Source organism: Misgurnus anguillicaudatus, chromosome 10 (genome assembly GCF_027580225.2).
Source record: "Misgurnus anguillicaudatus chromosome 10, ASM2758022v2, whole genome shotgun sequence".
NCBI classification, from domain to species: domain Eukaryota; kingdom Metazoa; phylum Chordata; class Actinopteri; order Cypriniformes; family Cobitidae; genus Misgurnus; species Misgurnus anguillicaudatus.
This window is the reverse complement of record NC_073346.2, coordinates 41,184,809-41,204,670: the sequence shown is the minus strand read 5'-3', so window position 1 is coordinate 41,204,670 and position 19,862 is coordinate 41,184,809. Positions and strand designations below refer to the sequence as shown.

At 36.0% G+C, this 19,862-nt stretch overlaps 1 protein-coding gene across 1 annotated transcript; it reads left to right on the top strand.

Annotated features, from left to right (window-relative positions):
* Window positions 1-1,375: 1,375 nt before the first annotated feature.
* sacm1lb (SAC1 like phosphatidylinositide phosphatase b) lies at window positions 1,376-15,922 on the top strand. Its single transcript, XM_055211595.2, has 20 exons — window positions 1,376-1,528; window positions 2,842-2,939; window positions 3,408-3,482; window positions 3,900-4,027; window positions 4,300-4,449; window positions 5,015-5,074; window positions 5,178-5,211; window positions 7,062-7,163; window positions 8,217-8,302; window positions 9,397-9,483; window positions 9,581-9,649; window positions 11,639-11,718; window positions 11,798-11,896; window positions 11,987-12,125; window positions 12,260-12,329; window positions 12,436-12,508; window positions 12,598-12,691; window positions 12,764-12,856; window positions 14,404-14,461; window positions 14,560-15,922. Exons 1-20 carry the CDS (start codon window positions 1,500-1,502, stop codon window positions 14,694-14,696), a joined length of 1,761 nt encoding a protein of 586 aa, XP_055067570.2. The 5' UTR covers window positions 1,376-1,499; the 3' UTR covers window positions 14,697-15,922.
* The last annotated feature ends 3,940 nt before the right edge of the window (window positions 15,923-19,862 follow it).

Sequence of the window (19,862 nt, the reverse complement as noted above, 5' to 3'; positions counted from 1 at the left end):
AGCAACCAAACTTAGTACCCTAGCAACGGAATAAACAAAGCCTTATATCTCCGCTTCAGAACATCTTAGAGACACGGGGGTTGGACCGTTTTACTTGTGGCTTGAAGGTTAATCATTATGGGATGCCAATTTTCTCCCTAGCAACCAAACTTAGTACCCTAGCAACATAATAAATGTTAGCTTCATGCTAATCATGTTAGCTTCATGCTAGCTTTGTGCTAATCATGCTAACATCATGCTAATCATGCTAGCATCATGCTAGCTTCATGCTAATCATGCTAGCATCATGCTAGCTTCATGCTAATCATGCTTACATCATGCTAGCTTCATGCTAATCATGCTAACATCATACTTAAACATACTAACAGCCGGATAGCCTACTAAACTAAACTTCTGTCAAACCGTTTTAAACGTTCCGGCTACACTTTTTCAAGCCAACATAAAGTTTGTCCTCAAACTTTAATATCTAGTTAAGCTTTATTTTTTACTTAAAGGTGTAGTGTGTAATTTTTAGAAGGATCTCTTGAAAGAAATGCTAAATATTGTACAAAACTATATTATCAGTGGTGTATAAAGACCTTTTAATAATGAACCGTTATGTTTTTATAACCTTAGAATGAAAAGTTTTTATCTACATACACAGAGGGTCCCCTTACATGGAAGTCGCCATTTTGTGCCGTCATGTTTCTACAGAAGCCCTTAACGGGCAAACCTTTTAACTAAGTTGTCTCCAACGATGAAATGCTTGTCCGGTGGTGGCTATCGTAGGGTCTTTATGCATTTCAAAAGCAAGGGTTGGGCAGTGGACTGAGCCGTTGGTTGCAATTTGCAACCTCACCACTAGATAGCACTAAAATTTACACACTGCACCTGTAATGTATTTAGCATATATTTAAAAAAAATTTGCCAAAGAAATGAATTGTTTTGCCATATGGGTCTTTAGTGAGTTTGCAACTGTTTACTATGTCTTCTCTTCAATAATTAGATTGTTTAGAGGTGTTTAAAGCTTGCACTAAGTCAATATGTTAAATGCCAATAAAATGAATAAAATGACGTTTGTGAGAAAAAAAAAAAAAAAACATAAAATCTGATATAAAAAAATATATTTTACAAGTAAACATAGACGCCAACTCCTCAATTAATATCGTCTTTCAGTAATTTCTATCTAGAGACGCTAAATTAAAGAAAAATAATAAATGACCTATTTAAATATTAAAATATAATTTAACGTAAAATATAAATAATATGTTGTATATATCACGATATTAACCATCAATTTTTACGAGGTTTTCGATTTTATACATTTTTTAGATTTACTGCTGTTTACAAGAACAGCATTGTGTAACCATTGTGTTCAAATCTTTAGATTACATAATAGCTGTAAAGCACAAATTATAAAGAGACTTTTATAGTAAATCATTTCCGGTTGTCATACTGGTCGCGCGCTTCCCGCTGCCGCACTGACACGTCACGAAGGTCAGGCGAGAGCTGATGGAAAGATGGCGACCACCTACAACAGCTTCAATTTGTGAGTATTAATGTTCTCCAAACGTTTATTCAGGAGATATGACTGCTGATCTGTGATCGGCTGAGCTTTAAATCGCCTCAGGATCAACAGTGATCAACTACAGGCGGCCATGACTGAGGCTGTGTCTCAAAACTTAGTGAGCTGTCTATCTAGAACAGAGTTACTGCATTGTGGATCAGCGGCGGTTTTAACGCTTGTGCGCGGTAGAGTCATATCTAGATAACATGATGGCAACACTGCAGTGAGCTACAAACATAGACAAGTAAAAGATCCTGTTTCTGTAACCAGTATAAACACTCAATGACTCTCATACCTGTAACGTATTCATCAAGTATAGATGTGCACCTGCATTAAAGATATTCCCGTGAATGAAAGGTGTCAACATGATAAGGGAAAAACAAACATAACACACATATTGCCTCATTCAGTCAGTAACACAAACAACAAGAGAAGAATGAAACAAGTAAAGTTTATATTTACATTGTTTAACTTTGACTGTGAGTCAGATCCTTTAATATAGAGTTATACAGATAAATGACAGCTGTGCAAGTCAATGCATCGATCACTTTATTACACAAGTTGAGCATTAAAATGATAAAGACAGAGATGAATTTAGGGGCGATTTCCAAAAACTGTAAACATGTACTACTGGTTTATTATGGAGATACTCACCTTCCTCTGTTTGTGTTGGCAGATCAGACAGATTTCAGTACGGATATTATGTAAAATTAATACACACAGACCCGCATTTAACTTGTGCATTAAAGGGGACATTTCACAAGACTATTTAAAGATGTCGAATAAATCTTTGGTGTTCTCAGAGTACATATGTGAAGTTTTAGCTCAAAATAACCCATAGAAAATGTATTATAAGATGTTAAAATTGACACTTTATAGGTGCGAGCAACAATGTGACATTTTTTGGGTGTGTCCTTTAAAATGCAAATGAGCTGATGAAATGCAAACACTGATCACCATAATGGTGGTTTGTTGAAAAGAATTGAAAGTCAACTATCTTTCTTTCTCTCTGCACTAAATGTCAGTGCCGTGGTTGGATAGTTAATTCAGTGCGAGTTAAGGGGCGGTGTTATTAATATAAGATCCCATTCTGACATCACATGGCGAGCCAGATTTCAATGAGCTATTTTTTCACATGCTTGCAGAGAATAGTTTACCAAAACTAAGTTAGTGGGTTGATCTTTATCACATTTTCTAGGTTAATAGCAGCACTGGGGACTCAATTATAGCACGTAAACATGGAAAAAAGTCAGATTTTCACGATATGTCCCCTTTAACTTTCTCTCTTTTGACAGGCACACATCTCCAGAGAAGTTTTACATTGAAGCCTGTGATGATGGTGCTGTTGATGTTTTGGCCATTGACAGGGTGTCCACAGAAATGACCCTCACAGGTACACATGCATACTGGTCAATTCAACCTACTATTTTAAGTTTTGGCTTGTGATAAGTTGACATGTTGACAACTTATAAAGTCATGTTGAAATTGTTTAACTTATTTCTATAAGTAAAAGTAACATAAAAATATATGTTAATTTGACAAAAATGCTGAGTGTGTTTGTAAAAACTAAATTTAAACCCTGTTCCGGTCCATAGTTTTTTCAAACTAATTGAGGATGCAAATAAAATGTTACGGTAAAAAAAACGTAAACAAAATCTTTAATGCATTGAGGTCTAATAGTGCAGGAGTTTCTAGAGCTGGTTTGATTTTCATTACTTTCGGCTCTGCTTATGTTTTCTTTGATTGTCCATTCTGGCATTTATTTGTTAAAGGTTTATTAGTTTAGGGTTTATTTACTTATTTATTATATCGGTTTATTGTCGTGTTTATTAATAAATAATTTATCTTGGTTATGTTTCAGTGAGGAAGGACATCCCTCCATCAGCTGTCACTCGACCAATCTGTGGCATCATGGGAACTATACGACTGGTGGCAGGTCTGATCTCTCATTATACAGCGAGTTGATCTGACTAATCTGCTCCAAATAAATCCTTAAATAAATGACATTATTGCAATTGTATGTAAATTTGAATTGGATTGGCAATACTGAACAGATGTTGAATTGGAATGACAGTTAGGGAAATGTACTAAAATAAAATACTAAGTATCATTTTGAATAATTTTGTAAGGAATAATTGACGTTGAATTATTCGAAAATAATGCACACCCAAGGTGGTAATGCCTCGCAACGCATTATTTTTCGTGCATTATTTTCTAGTAATTCAGCATCTCGTCGTCAATTACTCCTTATTGTTTTTTCCTTTTCTCATGAGTTCAGTGATGTTAAAACATTGACCATGACCATCTCTTGTGTTGTTGTATCTTGTGTGTATGTTATTGTCTCTGATCTCAGGCATGTATCTCATCGTCATTACAAAGAAGAAGAAAGTTGGGGATCTGCTTGGTCACGTGGTCTGGAAAGCTGTTGACTTTGACATTATTTCATACAAAAAGACGGTTTTACATCTGACTGATAATCAGGTTGGAAGTGAATCTTTCCTTTATTTTCAGCTCATGCTTATAGTTGAATGATCTAGAACAATATTTCCATTTGATGTAGTCAAAATTAATCCACAATCTTAATTCATCAAGTTATTCAATTTAGTCCTGTGTATTTGGACATTTGAGACATTTTGTTTGGCCTATTCATTTCTGATCTCAAATGTCCAGGTCACATTTCACCTAGAAATCTTCAGTGAGAGACTGAGATTCCTGCTCTAATAGAAAATACAACTTTAATATGAATCTTCCAGATGCAGGACAACAAGACATTTCTGTCCATGATCAACCACGTCCTGAATACAGATGGTTTCTACTTCACCACAGACTACGATCTGACGCACACCCTACAGCGACTGTCCAACACCAGCCCAGAGTTTCAGGAGATGAGCTTACTGGAGCGGGTAAGAGAGAGACACTGACAGAGATACGGAGAGTTACTCCATCTATATGCTAAATAATGTGTCCTTATAATGTCTAGGGATGCACCGAATGTTCGCCAACCAAAATTATTCGACCGAAAATAGCACAAAACTCATCTTCGTGTGAACAAGTGAAAAAACTGAATACATTTAATGATGCAATTAAATAGCAGCCAACACAGAATGAAAGGTGTGCAGGCTTCATAAATGCAGTCACATTACAAGTTTTATTTATCATTTAAAATCAAGACATCCTGAACAACATGCAGCGTATGAGAAAGACACGCCAGTGATTATGATCTGCACCGAGAGTGAGAGACTTCTTATAGATGAGAAGAGGAACAATGAAGAGCGTCAGCAGTATGTAATAAAAACTTCCTACAATGACAATCACGCTTATATTAGGGTAGGGGTCTGCGGATAGGATTTTTTCATTTTATTCAGCTTTGACCAAGAATTTTCCTTTCAGTGCATCTCTAATAATGTGAGTGTTTAAGATGAAGAATGGGTGCAAGTAAATCGTGGATATCTTTTGTTTTATCTGAAGGCAGATCAGAGGTTTGTGTGGAACGGTCACCTGCTGAGAGAATTTATAGCTCAGCCAGAGGTAAATTAAAGATCCATTGTAAATGTATAATAATTAATATATCATCCAGCTGTAGTTATGAAACTATATAAGGATATTATATTTACACTGTGTTTTCTTACAGCTACACAAGTTTGTCTTCCCTGTTATTCATGGCTGTATCCTTTCATGAGCTGTGAGGAGTGACATCATCTGAAATCATAAATCCAGTTCCCGGATGCAATAGCATCCAGCTGCAGCCCCGCAGACTCACCTATGGCTAGACACCAGTGGATAGACACCAGTGGATAGACACCAGTGGATAGACACCAGTGGATAGACAGCCTACGTCATTTCCGTTTCGCCGCTAATTTCCGTTTTCACCGCTGGATGAACAGCAATTTTATTTCATATTTTTACCTCTTGATAGACAGCATATTTTTTATATTTTCACCTCTGGATAGACAGCATATTTATTTTATATTTTCACCAGTGGATAGACATTCTTTGCAGGTTTAATTGCACACGTCTTTTGCGTATTGTCATTTTACTTTAATGACTTAAAATATATAATAAAACAATTCTCAATAAAATGCTTAATATTATAACATCAATAATTCATGCGAACTGCATTCACAAGAACCACCTTGAAAATATATATTGTTCAGATCATTTCACTATTTTTTGTGACTTAAATTCAGCCTAGATCAATGGACTATAACGTTTTGTCATTACAACAGACTTGTACATGTTAATTGACCACAGGTTTTTTTGTAAATGTAACCCACTTCTGTTTTTAAAATATACGTAGATTCACACGATCAGACAATTTACCAAACAATCCAGATCAAATTAACACTTCGTGGTTTTGCAATATTTATTGGAAATTACAGACTACAAATCTGACCATCAGAATGAAGATGCAACAGTCAGGCCCGTAAGGTTGTGGGGGAAGTCCCGATTCCAAGAGAAAATAAAATATGAACAGTTCCAAATAAACGATTGCACACTGTGCACACCACCTTCCTTCCCCCTAAAACTGGCTAGCTAGTTTGTACATTTGAATTCTGACATGACCGATAAATCATCGACAGTTTATTATTTTTTCTTACCGCTGACATGTGCATCAAATTTGAAAAGTGAATGACGATACGGAAATGACGTCAGCTGTCCATCCACTGGTGTCCAGCCACTGGTGTCTAGCAAGAAGTGAGTCTGTGGGGCTGCAGCTGGATGCCTCTCCCCGGATGTGCTGGTAGTTCGTATGTCTTATAGTGAAAGGGCTGGACAATATCAATATATTTTGCTTTATATTTTTTCCAATAACGGTAATATTGTTTCTAAACAAATTTCTGATATTTCGATTTATACGTTACAGTGTTTCGTGGCCGTTCATGTCACTTCTAAAAACGCATGTTAAACGTGGGTCATAAGACGCTTTTTCCTTCTAAAGCGTGCTCCCGTGGCGTCTTTCGTAGCTAAGCAACCATGAGTCGCCCATTCTGGGAATGCCTGATCGGATTTAAATCGCTCATCTGTACCTCGTGTCAAATCATATCATTGTCACCATTTGATCAATCATTTTTATTTTTTTAAATATCGTAGGGGTGGTTTCCCAGACAGGGATTAGCTTAAAATGCCCATATTATGAAAAACTCACTTTTTCTGGGTTTTGGGGTGTTATTTTGTGTCTCTGATGCTCCCACACGCATACAAACTTCATTTATTCAGAAGTTTATAGGTTCAGACATTTGTTGTGGGCATTTTTTGCAGTTTATCCAAAGGCTTTTTTAACATTCATACCACTATCAGATTTATACCCTATAGACCGAAATTTTAAAGTATGTCGTCGATATAAATTTTGGCCATATCGTCCAGCCCTACATCAAATCCATATTCCTGTCACATAATGTCAGTATGCCATTTGTGTTGGTATTTATATCCACCGTTTGATTTGATTTTAAACTTTATTTTCCACATATAATGTTGACTGTAGAAGAGTGTTTAAGATCTTAATGCCAGCTCTCAGTTATCACCATGAAGTCCTGCTGTATTAACGGTAAAGTCTTCGATTGGAACATCATTTCTCGACGGAGCTGCTTTCGGGCTGGTGTTCGCTACTACGTACGAGGTAAAGATTACAAAGCCCTGATTAAATGACGTGTCCTGCATCTGTCCACAGTTATAGTCAGGGGAGTCTTTGATTTAATAGATTCATATTGGCTTTAGTTCATTCCTGTAAATAAATGATTGAATGTAAGCCCAGCTAACACAAATACGTAACTGTTACGTAACGTCGACGTAATATGATTACTAAACTTACGTCGTGGCGACCGGAAAAGTGAAATTCCTGGATTCGTCGCCTCGACGTAACTTTGCAACGTAATCTGCCTGTCGTGGGCACGTCGTGACAACGTAATGGATTAAAAGTTTTGTGTTGGTAAGTTTTGTGTTTGTCTCTCAGTCAGAAAAACGACCGGTCCTGTCAGATGCTGTGCTGTGCATGCGCGGTTACACGCTCTGATTGAGTTCAGCTGAAGGAGGGAGACGCGTGCTGTTTTTTGTTTCCTATGTAAAGAGCAGCTCGTATGGTGGTTAAATATCTATTCTATTTTGACTTATTTAAGGGAAACTTTGAGACTGAAAAGTTTTAACACGCTAACCTAAATAGAAAATAAAATAAATGTTAATATAATTGTAATGGTAATTAAATTACCTCCCTGGGACGTAACAGTTACGTTGCCAGTAAGTTATGAAATTACCAAAATAGTACGAATGTATTACCTAACTGGAACGTACTTGGTTACCTCGCGACGTTAGGAGACCGTACTGGCGACGTAGTGATTTGGTACTGTAATGGTAATGAAATTACCTCCCTAGGACGTAACAGTTACGTTGCCAGCTGGTAAGTCATGAAATTACCAAAAATGACAAATAAATTACGTAACTAGGACGTCGTGTGTTAGCTGGGAGATTTCATATTTAAGCTGAGGGACTATTAGAAACAAAGTTTAATTTGAACATCCTCTCAACCAATGGGATTCATTTGAGGGTGAGACAGTCGGTTTGATGGACCAATAGCAGACAATCATAACTCTGCTTGATATTAGACCAACTGTCCTAAATGATGTATGATCATGAAAGACTCTTTCTTTTATACTAATAAACCCTGTTTGTATCACAGGTATCGATTCAGAGGGCCATGCGGCTAACTTTGTGGAGACCGAACAGATTGTGCAGTTTAATGGATCAAAAGCTTCATTTGTACAGGCGAGTTTATGAGTTTATTTGTCGTTAAAGAGCTTCTTATCTTTGTTGAGAGTGTATTCAGAATGAAAGGTTGATAAACATGTCAGAGCTCCTGTGGGTGTAAAATTAATATATTTATAGATGAAGAGACGGCTGTGTTGGGCTTTGTTTTCAGAGATATAAAGGCAAACAGCTTTCCGTTATTTAACCTCTGTCAGAAATAAAACCACATGAAACACACATACAGAAAAAAGAAGCAAAGCCATAGAGCCTGAAAACAAACACTGGTTCAGACCCTCAGGTTTCTCTTTTCCCTCAGAAATCTGTTTAGACCTGCTGAGAGGACATTAAAGGGCACAAATACCCACTAATGCCCCTCAAACCCCTTAGCCTGTCTGTGTTTTCAGAAATTCAGAAACTGAGTTTGTAGTTTCTCATGCAAAGACATCAAAGAGTAACATAGAGGTCTTCTCGGCTCCAAAGAAAGGTACCCGAAATGGCCCGAATCACTTTATACCCGAACCCGACGTCCATAATCTGTTTTTTTTTTTTAAGAAAGACCCGACCCGAGACAAACCCAAGAAAATTAGACCCAAGTCCGACCCGACCCAATAGCAATTTTTTATACCCGACTGGACCCAAATGTAAACGGCACCACTTGTGTGCAGTCTGCGGCCCTGCATCCACCCGTCAGACAGAAAGAACCCCCAGCAGCCTTGTATCCAATTTGGCTCGCTGCAATATTTAGAAAACACCAAGATGACCACTAAAATGCATATTTAAAATTGATTGACAGCCACATGATGTCGCAAGCGCTCTTGGCAAACAGAGGAGGGGTTGGAAAAGGACTCCATGCACACAGGCAAGATAGTTTGGGTCTTCTTGGGTTCATTCGGCAAAAGCACATTCATTTTAAATTACCAGAGGCTGCTAATATTATACCTGACCCAAGGCAGATGCCCACATTAAATAGGCAAACGTGAAACTATTAGACCCGAACCCGCTCTTGGGTTTTCGGATCAAAGTGGACCTGTGAAGATCTCATAACATACACATGTATGATCTCTGTGAATGATGAATGAATGATCCGGTAACCCCGCTATGATCTTCCACAGACTCGAGGGTCCATCCCGTTCTACTGGTCTCAGAGACCCAACCTCAAATACAAGCCCCGACCACAGATCAGCAAAAGTGTCAATCACGTGAGATTTACATGATTTCTGTTTGGTTTGGTTTTTCTCAAAATGATTACTTTAAAATGATCAAGATTATAATAGTTTGTGATATCTTCTCTTACAGCTGGATGGATTCCAGAGACACTTTGACTCACAGATCATAACATACGGCAAACAAGTCATTCTCAACCTGGTATGTAATAAATAAAGAGTAACAGTAATATTTAGGACCAGAAATAGAAACAAATTAATAATAACTTTGTCTTCTTCATTATATAAATTAAATATAATTAATCTTTTTAAAGCTGCAGAAGTGATTTTTCTTTTGTCTTCTCTTAGGGACTTAGGGATGCATAACGATTAATCGCGATTAATTTATAGCAGAATAAACGTTTTTGTTTACATCATATATGTGTGTATATAGTGTATAATAACTTTGTATTGATAAATGCACACACATGCATGTACTGTATATATTTAAGAAATGTAATACTTATTTTTTCTTAAAATTATACATGCATGTGTGCATATTTATATATACATAATTATTATACAGAGTTCACACAAACATATATGATATATATCTGCTATAGATTAATCGCGATTAATGGTTATGCATCCCTACTTCTGTTGTTTGATAAACATAATGACACAAACATAAGCAGATTTATTGAGGGTACTGCCACTTTAATCCATACACACATCTGATTTCTTAACTGAGTGTTTTTATGAGAATACTTGTCAGGACTGTGGTATTGCGAGATAATTTTGCGTGTATGTGTCTTGTCAAGCGCATAGAGATTCTGTGTTTGCGTGTTTTTGAAACCTGCGTCTCCGTGCGTGCACTTATGAGTGTGCGTCTGTGTGCACAGAAAACGGCTCACTTTAACATCTTGTGCTCAAATTGTTGAAAATGGCTTGAATGTTAACATTTGCAAGGTTTAGAAAACACGTGAAAATGATAAACTTTATATAAAAATAGTTATTTATATGAATTATGAGTAATGCGTATTTGAGCAATTAATATTAAAGAGATGATTATCATTTATATGTGATTTCTTTAACTTTACTGACTGGGTGGGCCAGCGGTCAATCTGAGTAGGGCTGTCACAATGATTAAATAATCGTCTTATCGCGATTGGTTGACCTCATCGCGATGATTTCAGATCACCACAATTATTGCACATCTCTTTAAAAAACACAAGGGGGAGCTGCAGCGATTGTATAAACGAGACCGTATCAGATGGTGCTACTTAACTTAAAAGTGTGACGCAATACATTATTGCAAAGCCATTCAATACAGTTAAAAAAGCATTTAAAGAAATGCTGCAAAATTTTGATAAGCAGTATGAACTGCCAGGTAAATCATACATTTCCAAAACAGCAATTCAGGGAAGTAAAGGATGCTATTCTTAAGGATCTGTAAGGAATTGATTTTTTTGCAACCACTACAGACATGTGGTCCAGTACTAATATGACCTTAGTTCTGGTATAGTCAATTATTTTGATTGCATTTTAGTTTCATTTATTTTTTTAGACACTTTATGTTTATTTCTAGTTTTTAAAAGATATATTTATTAAATAATTACTTTTGAATATGTGTTATGTGTATTAATATTTACTGTCAGGTAAACCTTGCAAAAGATTTAATTTAAATATTCACAACAATGTGTGAGATTTATTTCATGAACAAACAAAAAAATGTATGAGAATTAAATGTCAAAGCAATGAAACAGACAATTAATCGTCATAATCGCCACAATTTATTAGGCAATTAACCGACAGCCAAATTTCATATCCGTGTCTAAATCTGAGTTGGCCAGTGTCACCCTGTGGCCCTTATGTAGCCTCGCCAACACACAGCACATGAATGATGTTTTTCCACTTCCTGGTTTGGTTCGGTATGGCTCATTTTTCATCTGTAGTACTTGGTACTTTCATTAGTACCACATAGGCTGAGGTTCCAAGTTAGCAGTATCAATACTAAAATGTGACCTTGGTCATAGGGGTCAACTTAGCTTTCCATTAATGAATAGGACAATATTTGTTTGAGATACAATGATTTGAAAATCTGAGGGTACAAGTTGAGTCGTAGCATGGTGAGGAAAAGCACTAGAACATCTATTTTGTTCTGATTTTGTGTAAAGATCTTATTGTGGATTTCTCTGTGTTTAATCTTCAGATAAATCAGAAAGGCTCAGAGAAGCCATTAGAGCTGGCCTTCTCAAAGATGGTGAACAGTCTGGGCAATGGGATGATCAGGTGAGATGATGAGAACATCACACAGCATCAGATGTTAACACAAACACACTGTTTACCACATGAACGTCTTCTTCTGCAGGTACATCGCCTTTGACTTTCATAAAGAATGCAGTCATATGAGGTGGCATCGGCTGCAGATCCTGGTGGACATGGTGGCTGAGATGCAGGATGAGTTTGGGTACCAGACTCACTAAACACTGACAGAACTGTTGTTTTTAAAGTAATATTCTGGATCTTTGATGTGGATATTTGTGTATATTTTTGACAGCTACTTCCTGGTGGATTCTGATGCAACAGTTCAGATGCAACAGGACGGGATGTTTAGAAGCAACTGTATGGACTGTCTGGATCGTACCAACGTCATCCAAAGTCTTCTGGCCCGCAGGTCTCTGCAGTCACAGTTGGTGGTGCGTGTGTCATACGTGTCTCAATGTTGTTTTTCCCCCACAATCTGATCAAATGTTGTAAACGGCTTTGTGTATATATGTGCAGTAGTGTATAGATGAGCTGAACGCTGACGTTCTGTGTTGTGTTTCTATAGAGGATGGGCGTTCTCCATGTAGGCCAACAGATTGAAGAGCAGGCAGATTTTGAAAAAATATATAAGAATGGTAAGAGGTGCCAATATTTTTGTCCACCACTGTATAAAACTATTACATTCTTATCTCCTAATCATCTGAATATGCATATTTTTCATCTTTCTTTCATCTCCTTTAGCGTGGGCAGACAACGCTAATGCATGTGCCAAACAGTATGCTGGTACAGGAGCTCTGAAAACAGACTTTACACGGTGAGATTGATGTCTCATCTTTTCTTTACTCGTCTCGTGTCATATGTTGAACATCAATAAGCTCAGACTTTCTCTATTTCTGTATTCAGGACGGGGAAGAGGACCCAGTGGGGTCTGTTAATGGATGGATGGAACTCTATGATCAGATACTACAAGAACAACTTCTCCGATGGATTTAGACAGGTGGGTTGATCTCATTGAGGTACTTGAGATTTCTGTGAGGACGTTTAGCTCATAAATGCAGTGTTTCTCTAGGACTCCATTGATCTGTTCTTGGGGAATTATGCAGTCGAAGAGGCCGATATGAACACTCCTCTAAATGAGCCCAAAGACTGGAAGTTCCTCACGGTAAGAGACACTAAACAGAAAAATAATTCATTTGGTTGTGTCAAAACATTGGTTGTATGATTTTTTTAAAAAAATCGGTTGTTTGATTTTTACCCCCCCCCCCAAAAAAAAAATTTGGTTGTATGATTTTTACAAAAGAAATCGGTTGTATGATTTTTTTTACCAAAATATATGGTTGTATGTTTTTTTCCTAAATAATCGGTTGTATGAATATTAAAAAAATCAATTGTATGATTTATAAAATAAATAAATAATCAGTACCCCCCAAAAATAAAATAAAAATAAATAATTTACCCCCCCCCAAAAAAAAAATTGGTGGTATGATTTTTACCAAAATAATCAGTTGTATGATTTTTACAAAAACTAATTGTTTGTGTGATTTTCAACCCCTCCCAAAAACATTTTTTATAAAAAAGATTTTTACAAAAAAAAAAAGATTTCTACAGATGTTTTTGTCAAAATAATCGGTTGTATGATTTACAAAAAAAAATTGGTTGTATGATTTAAAAAAAAAAAAATCTGTTGTTTGATCCCCTGTCCCAAAAAAAAATTGGTTGTAAGATTTTTACTAAAAAAAAAATCGGTTTTATGATTTAAAAAATAAAAATTGGTTGTATGATTTTAAAAAAAATTGCTTGTATGATTTTTTTTAACCAAACTATACAGTTGTATGTTTTTTCTCAAAATAATCGGCTGTATGAATATTTTTACAAAAAAAAACAATTGTATGATTTAATATGTAATTAAATAATCAGTTGTGTGATTTTTACCAAAATAATCAGTTGTATGATTTTTACAAAAACTAATTGTTTGTGTGATTTTTTACCCCCTACCCAAAAACATTTTTTACAAAAAAGATTTTTACAAAAATAAAGATTTTTACAAATGTTTTTGTCAAAATAATTGGTTGTATGATTTTTTTAAAAAAAACTAATCAGTTGTATGATTTTTACCCCCCCCCCAAAAAAAAAAATGGTTGTATGATTTTTTTAAATCGTTTGTATGCTTTTTTTTAACCAAAATATACGGGTGTATGTTTTTTCCAAAATAATCGGTTGTATGAATATTTAAAAAAATAGATTGTGTTATTTAAAAAATAAATAAATAATCAGTTGTGTGATTTTTGCCTCCCGCCCAAAAAATAAATTGGTGGTATGATTTTTACCAAAATAATCGGTTTTATGATTTTTACAAAAATGGTTCTATTAAAAAAAATCAGTTGTATGATTTTTACCCAAATAATCGGCTGTATGATTAAAAAATGTTTGTATGATAAAAAAAATCGGTTGTATGATAAAAAAATCGGTTGTATGAATTTTACCATAATAATTGGTTGTATGATTAAAAAAATTGGTTGTATGATAAAAAATGGTTGTATGCATAAAAACAGTTTTTTACTAAAATAATCAGTTGTGTGATTTTTACCCCCCAAAATAAAATAAAAATTGGTTGTATGATTTTTACCAAAATAATCGGTTGAGACGTATCATCAGAAGACATCAGCATGTGATTGTTTTATTGCTCATGAATGTTTTCTGTCCCTGCAGCTGCCCATCATCATGGTCGTGGCGTTTTCAATGTGCATCATCTGTTTGCTCATGGCCGGTAAGATACTCGAATAGTTTACTTGGTTTCTTTATGAGCATGAAATTGTTTTGTTGGCATGTCATGGCTGATGATTCCTCTGAAATGTCATCACGCAGGCGACACCTGGACAGAAACATTGGCGTATGTGCTGTTCTGGGGTATGGCGAGTATGGTCACGGGAGGCGTCATCCTTTTCAACGGACGGGACTTTGTTGATGCCCCCAAACTGGTGCAGAAAGAAAAGATGGATTGAATGTGTGTGTGTGGAAAGCAGCTCAGGCCCTCTGAGTCTTCATCATCCTCCTCATCCTCACTGCTGTCTCACTCTCAGTTTCATCAGGCCTGGAGCCTGTACTGACGGTAAAGGAGGAGGATGAATGAAGAATGGGGTCATGCGGGGGCCGAGGCAGGGCGAGACGAGACGAGACTGATGCCTGCCTGCTGCTCTCCACACGGTTGATGTTTTCTGTAGGACCACCAGCTCCTCTCTGCACCACAAAGTCCCACAGCTCCAGCAGCGAATGAGCAGCTTCACCAACACTTTATGACCATTGTGCTTTACATGCATGGACTCAGGACACATCCGAACAGTTATCACAAGGTTTCTGGCCCCAAATCTTGTGCTTGACACGTTCAGATTATTTCATTGACTTGTGTTTCTTTACACAAAGGCCTGCTGATATTCTGTTGCCCATCATCACTGGTTATCTTCAAGAGCACTCTCGCTTTCCTCAGACATCTTTAAAAGCAATTATTTGCAGAATTTTAGGCGATAAGACTTGCTTTCAGTGAATGCCATTTTGTATTTTTTATCCCATTTTGCAAGAGCATACAGAGATAAATTATGATATAACTGTCAATAACAAGCACATTGACTGTCATCGTTCTCTGAAAATAAGTTTATTCAGATTTCTTGTTTGTTGACAATACTGAAAAAGCAAAGCATGTTTTCTAGCTGCACATCATCAGATTTATTATTAAATGAGAGCGTTTGTGAGGATGCCAGAGTCTCGTGTGCAGTCAGATGGACAGATTTTATGATGCCTGTTATGATGATTTTATGGCAGTGATCTGGAAACTTCCAATGAAGTGATTATGGACTCATGCTGAAGTGATTTGCTGTGGATGTTAAACGGATGGAGGAAATGAACTTCTTAACTGTATAATCCAGATTTGATTTATATGAATCTTAACTTCTTATAGGACCAAAGTCTCATCGTCCAAAGGAAGAGGTGTTTGTGTTGTTCCCTGCGTGTCGGCCGGCACTTCTGTTTACTGCATGTAAGGGAATGTGTTCATAATTAAATCATGTGCCATTATTCCTTGTTTGAACTCTCTGTCAGGGTTGGATGTTGCCTTGAGTTTAATCTGAGCTTCATTCTGTGTCCCACTGCAGGACGTCCTCGTGTCCAACACCTGCTTATGTCAGAATGTAAAGATGAAATATGTATTATGGATATTAAACATGTTATCATTGTGCTCTTGTATCAGTTTTATTTTGTTTTAAGTTCAAGCGGTCTTCATGCTTTAGGTTCTGTAATGATGTTGTGTGTGACTGGGATTGTGTTGTGGGTCATTGTGTTAGTTTTAGACAGTTAGTGTCTGTTTCATACTGGTACCTGATGTATGGTGTAAAACTACACAAAATGACAAAAATTAAAGGACATGAAATTGTCATTTACAAAGAACAAACATTTTTTTAGTGGTACCTGATGGGCCAACAATATTTTCTGATGAGGAAACCTTTGAAAGAGAAACATGTATGATCTCAGTCAAACCAAAGATTTTTTCATCAAAATTTTTTTTCTTTCAATTTTTTTCTTGTTCAAATATTTTTTTCTCTTTCAAATTTTTTTCTTTCAATTTTTTTCTCTTTCAATTTTTTCCCTTTCAAATTTCTTTCTCTTTCAAAAAAATTTTTTTTTCACTTTTTTTCTCGTTCAAAGAGTTTTTCTCTTTCAAATTTTTTTTCTCTCAATTTCTTTACTCTTTCAAAAATGTTCTCTTTCATTTTTTTTCTCTTTAAAAGACCACAAAATTTTTTTTAAGTAGTACCTGATGGACCAACAATATTTTCAGATGAGGAAATCTTTGAAAGGGAAACATGTATGATCTCAGTCAAACCAAAGATTTTTTCATTAAAAAAAAAAATTTTCTTTTAATTTTTTTTCTCTTAGATTTAAAATTTTTTTTCTCGTTCAAATATTTTTTTCTCTCTCAAATTTTTTTCTTTCAATTTTTTTCTCTTTCAATTTTTTCCCTTTCAAATTTTTTTCTCTTTCAAAAAAATTTTTTTTTCCACTTTTTTCTCGTTCAAAGAGTTTTTCTCTTTCAAATTTTTTTTCTCTCAATTTCTTTACTCTTTCAAAAATGTTCTCTTTCATTTTTTTTTCTCTTTAAAAGACCACAAAATTTTTTTTAAGTAGTACCTGATGGACCAACAATATTTTCAGATGAGGAAATCTTTGAAAGGGAAACATGTATGATCTCAGTCAAACCAAAGATTTTTTCATTTAAAAAAAAAAATTTTCTTATAATTTTTTTTCTCTTAGATTTTAAAATTTTTTTTCTCGTTCAAATATTTTTTTCTCTCTCAAATTTTTTTCTTTCAATTTTTTTCTCTTTCAATTTTTTCCCTTTCAAATTTTTTTCTCTTTCAAAAAATTTTTTTTTTCACTTTTTTCTCGTTCAAAGAGTTTTTCTCTTTCAAATTTTTTTTCTCTCAATTTCTTTACTCTTTCAAAAATGTTCTCTTTCAATTTTTTTCTCTTTAAAAGACCACAAAAGGAAAAATGCGAGCTAGCTAACAGTTTGCATGCATTACCAACTTTGGCTCCAGGTGTCACCACAAAAATGAAATCTTGTGAGCATTGGATTCAGGTCCGTAGCCAGCCTATTGAAAGGGGGGGTTCTTTTTTTCAAAAAGTGGACCTTTTTTGCAGTTTTTCTCCTCCTTTTGTATTTAATTATGAGCAGGGCCATACGCAGGATTTTATAAATACCGAGGTCCATATATGTATTTTTCTAGGGCATGCACCCCAGGAAAAAAAAATTTTCTCTGCTCTACATATATGAATTTCAAAAAACATCAGAAAACCAAAGAATCAAATAACTAGATTTCAAACCAAGTCAGTATGCAGAAGATTTGTGTTGGTCATTATAGGAATGCATTGTAATAATTATTTTACCATCCTGGGCACAATGGGCTGTCAGTAAAGTAAACATAGGCTTACTGAATATAGGATCATTTTAGTGAATTAACTAAAGCCATCAGTTTATTAAATTAATTCAAAATATGCACACACTTATTATACACTTAATATGCTTAAATACAACATCAGTAATGCAGGAAACTAGAATTGTATAAATGGGTTGGCAGAGACTACTTTAGGGGGTCCTTATCCCATGAAAGAAAACTGTAATTATAAAAAAAAGCATAAATGAATTATTTCACATTACCCCACATTAGATAAATATTCTTCTTGCCCTGCATGCATTATACTAACTGTGTAAGATATAAACATAATGCAAGCCTTAATTTTAAACTTCTCACATCTGATTTAATGTCTGTTAATGAAGCAAAAGGCTTCTTGTTAACTGCAGTAACTTTAGTAAAAATTCCACGATAAACCTTAAACTTACTTTTAATAGCAGAGCTCAACATTATAGGTTACAGTCAGGACCAGTGAGTGACTTTCTCTTCTTTTGTTGTTTAATTATCTTTATTACACGGCTCTCTGGAATGCTTGATTCTGATTGGTCAGTTGAGACATTTGCAGGTTCGTTCTTTTCGAATAATAACCGCTCCAAAATAATAACGCATAGCCGGCACTACTTGCACGAGTAATATCGCTCCGCGCCAATAAAGATCAATAAAGATTACTGTCTGTGTGGCGCCATCTTGTGACAAACACTCGACAACCACGACAAGAGACAGACAGCTTACTGAGACTGAACTTGACAAAATAGAGCATGACAGCTACGAAGCCAACACACAAAAAAAATACAGAATGGGGATTAAAACTTCTCAAAGAGAAAAAATGGAGACAAGTATGAAGCAGAGGATCTTTATAAGGTATTACGATCATTTTATGCATCTGTGCAAAGTTTCGCGGAAGGATAAAAATGTTAATTTAAAACAAATATGCCAATAAAATGTTTCAAATTCATGTCCAGTTTTTTTTCTTATGTGGCAAGTAGCCGTGTAATAAGCGGGATAATGTAGAGGCAGCCGGTAGTTATTGGGAAATAAGCCCCCCCAGTGCGACACAAGACCCTCCGCTTCGCGTCGGGTCCTGATCACACTGTCGGGGCCCACCTCCCAACAACTACCGGCTGCCTCTACACCATCCCTTACTTAATGACTTCAAGAGGTACTGTTTAGTGGGCTTTAAGACCGAATGCAATAAAATGTTTAAGCCAAAAGATGAATATGGGCTCATTTAAACTCCGTGCACGCGCATTACCGGTGGATGAAGCGTTGTACCGCGCACGTGATGCGTCGCGTTTTCAAGTTCAAGCTTCGCAGCAGTTCAGTACAACACAGTGAATCTAATCATACAGTAAAAAAGATATCTTAAAGAATTAAAGAGTGGCGTTGAATTTTGTTAATAAACACGCTGAATAATGGGAAGTGAATTACTGGAGGGAGTTAAAGCAGCGTATTATATTTGGACACCCATATGTGCTTAGCTGCAGTAATGTTTCTTGTCTTGTCACCTTGACAATCACTGCGTTTCATGTTTCACATCATTAAACTGCTGTATAATAGTCAGCGTTTGATTACTTACATCTTTCTTGCACTTCTACTAACTGCGCATCTGACCCCTGTGTTGCACCTCTGTCTGCCTGGTCTGATTTTATTGGTCATCTTGGAATAATTTTGACTTTATCTTACTTAATGCCTGTTCGCTTGTGACACCACACTACCGCGAGATCTATTTAAAAGCACACTGTGTCATTTACTATTGAATCGGTCTCGCGGTGCTAAGACGTCACATGCCGATCGGTCTGCGCAGCGCAGCCAGAAGTCAAACGAGCGCTGAGCGTTGAGTCAAATAAAACGAGCATCAGAAAATGTCAGAAATCATGCGTCCAGCTTCAATAATGTATCATATTAATTTGAAACAGGAACCCTGAATATTTGTCACAAGCATTGATTAAAACAATGACAATAATCAAGCAAAAAAAAAAAAAAAAACTACTTAAATTCTGGACCTTTTGGCAGTGAGGGGGGGTTCGTTCGAACCACCCGAACCCCCCTGCCTACGGGCTTGGGATTGAAATCACATATCCACAGTGAGCATTTAAAGCACAAGATTTCATTTTTGTGGTGACACCTGGGGCCAAAGTTGGTATTGCATGCTAATTGTTAGCTAGCAATCCGTTTTTTCTTGTGTGTTTTGAAATTGAAAGAGAA

Excerpts from the sequence above, each read along its gene's own strand:
- sacm1lb (XM_055211595.2), top strand. The coding sequence starts at position 1,500 with ATGGCGACCACCTACAACAGCTTCAATTT. Across the intron at positions 8,303-9,396 it reads CAAAAGCTTCATTTGTACAG|ACTCGAGGGTCCATCCCGTT; the intron begins GCGAGTTTATGA and ends GATCTTCCACAG. Across the intron at positions 12,126-12,259 it reads CTCTGCAGTCACAGTTGGTG|AGGATGGGCGTTCTCCATGT; the intron begins GTGCGTGTGTCA and ends GTGTTTCTATAG.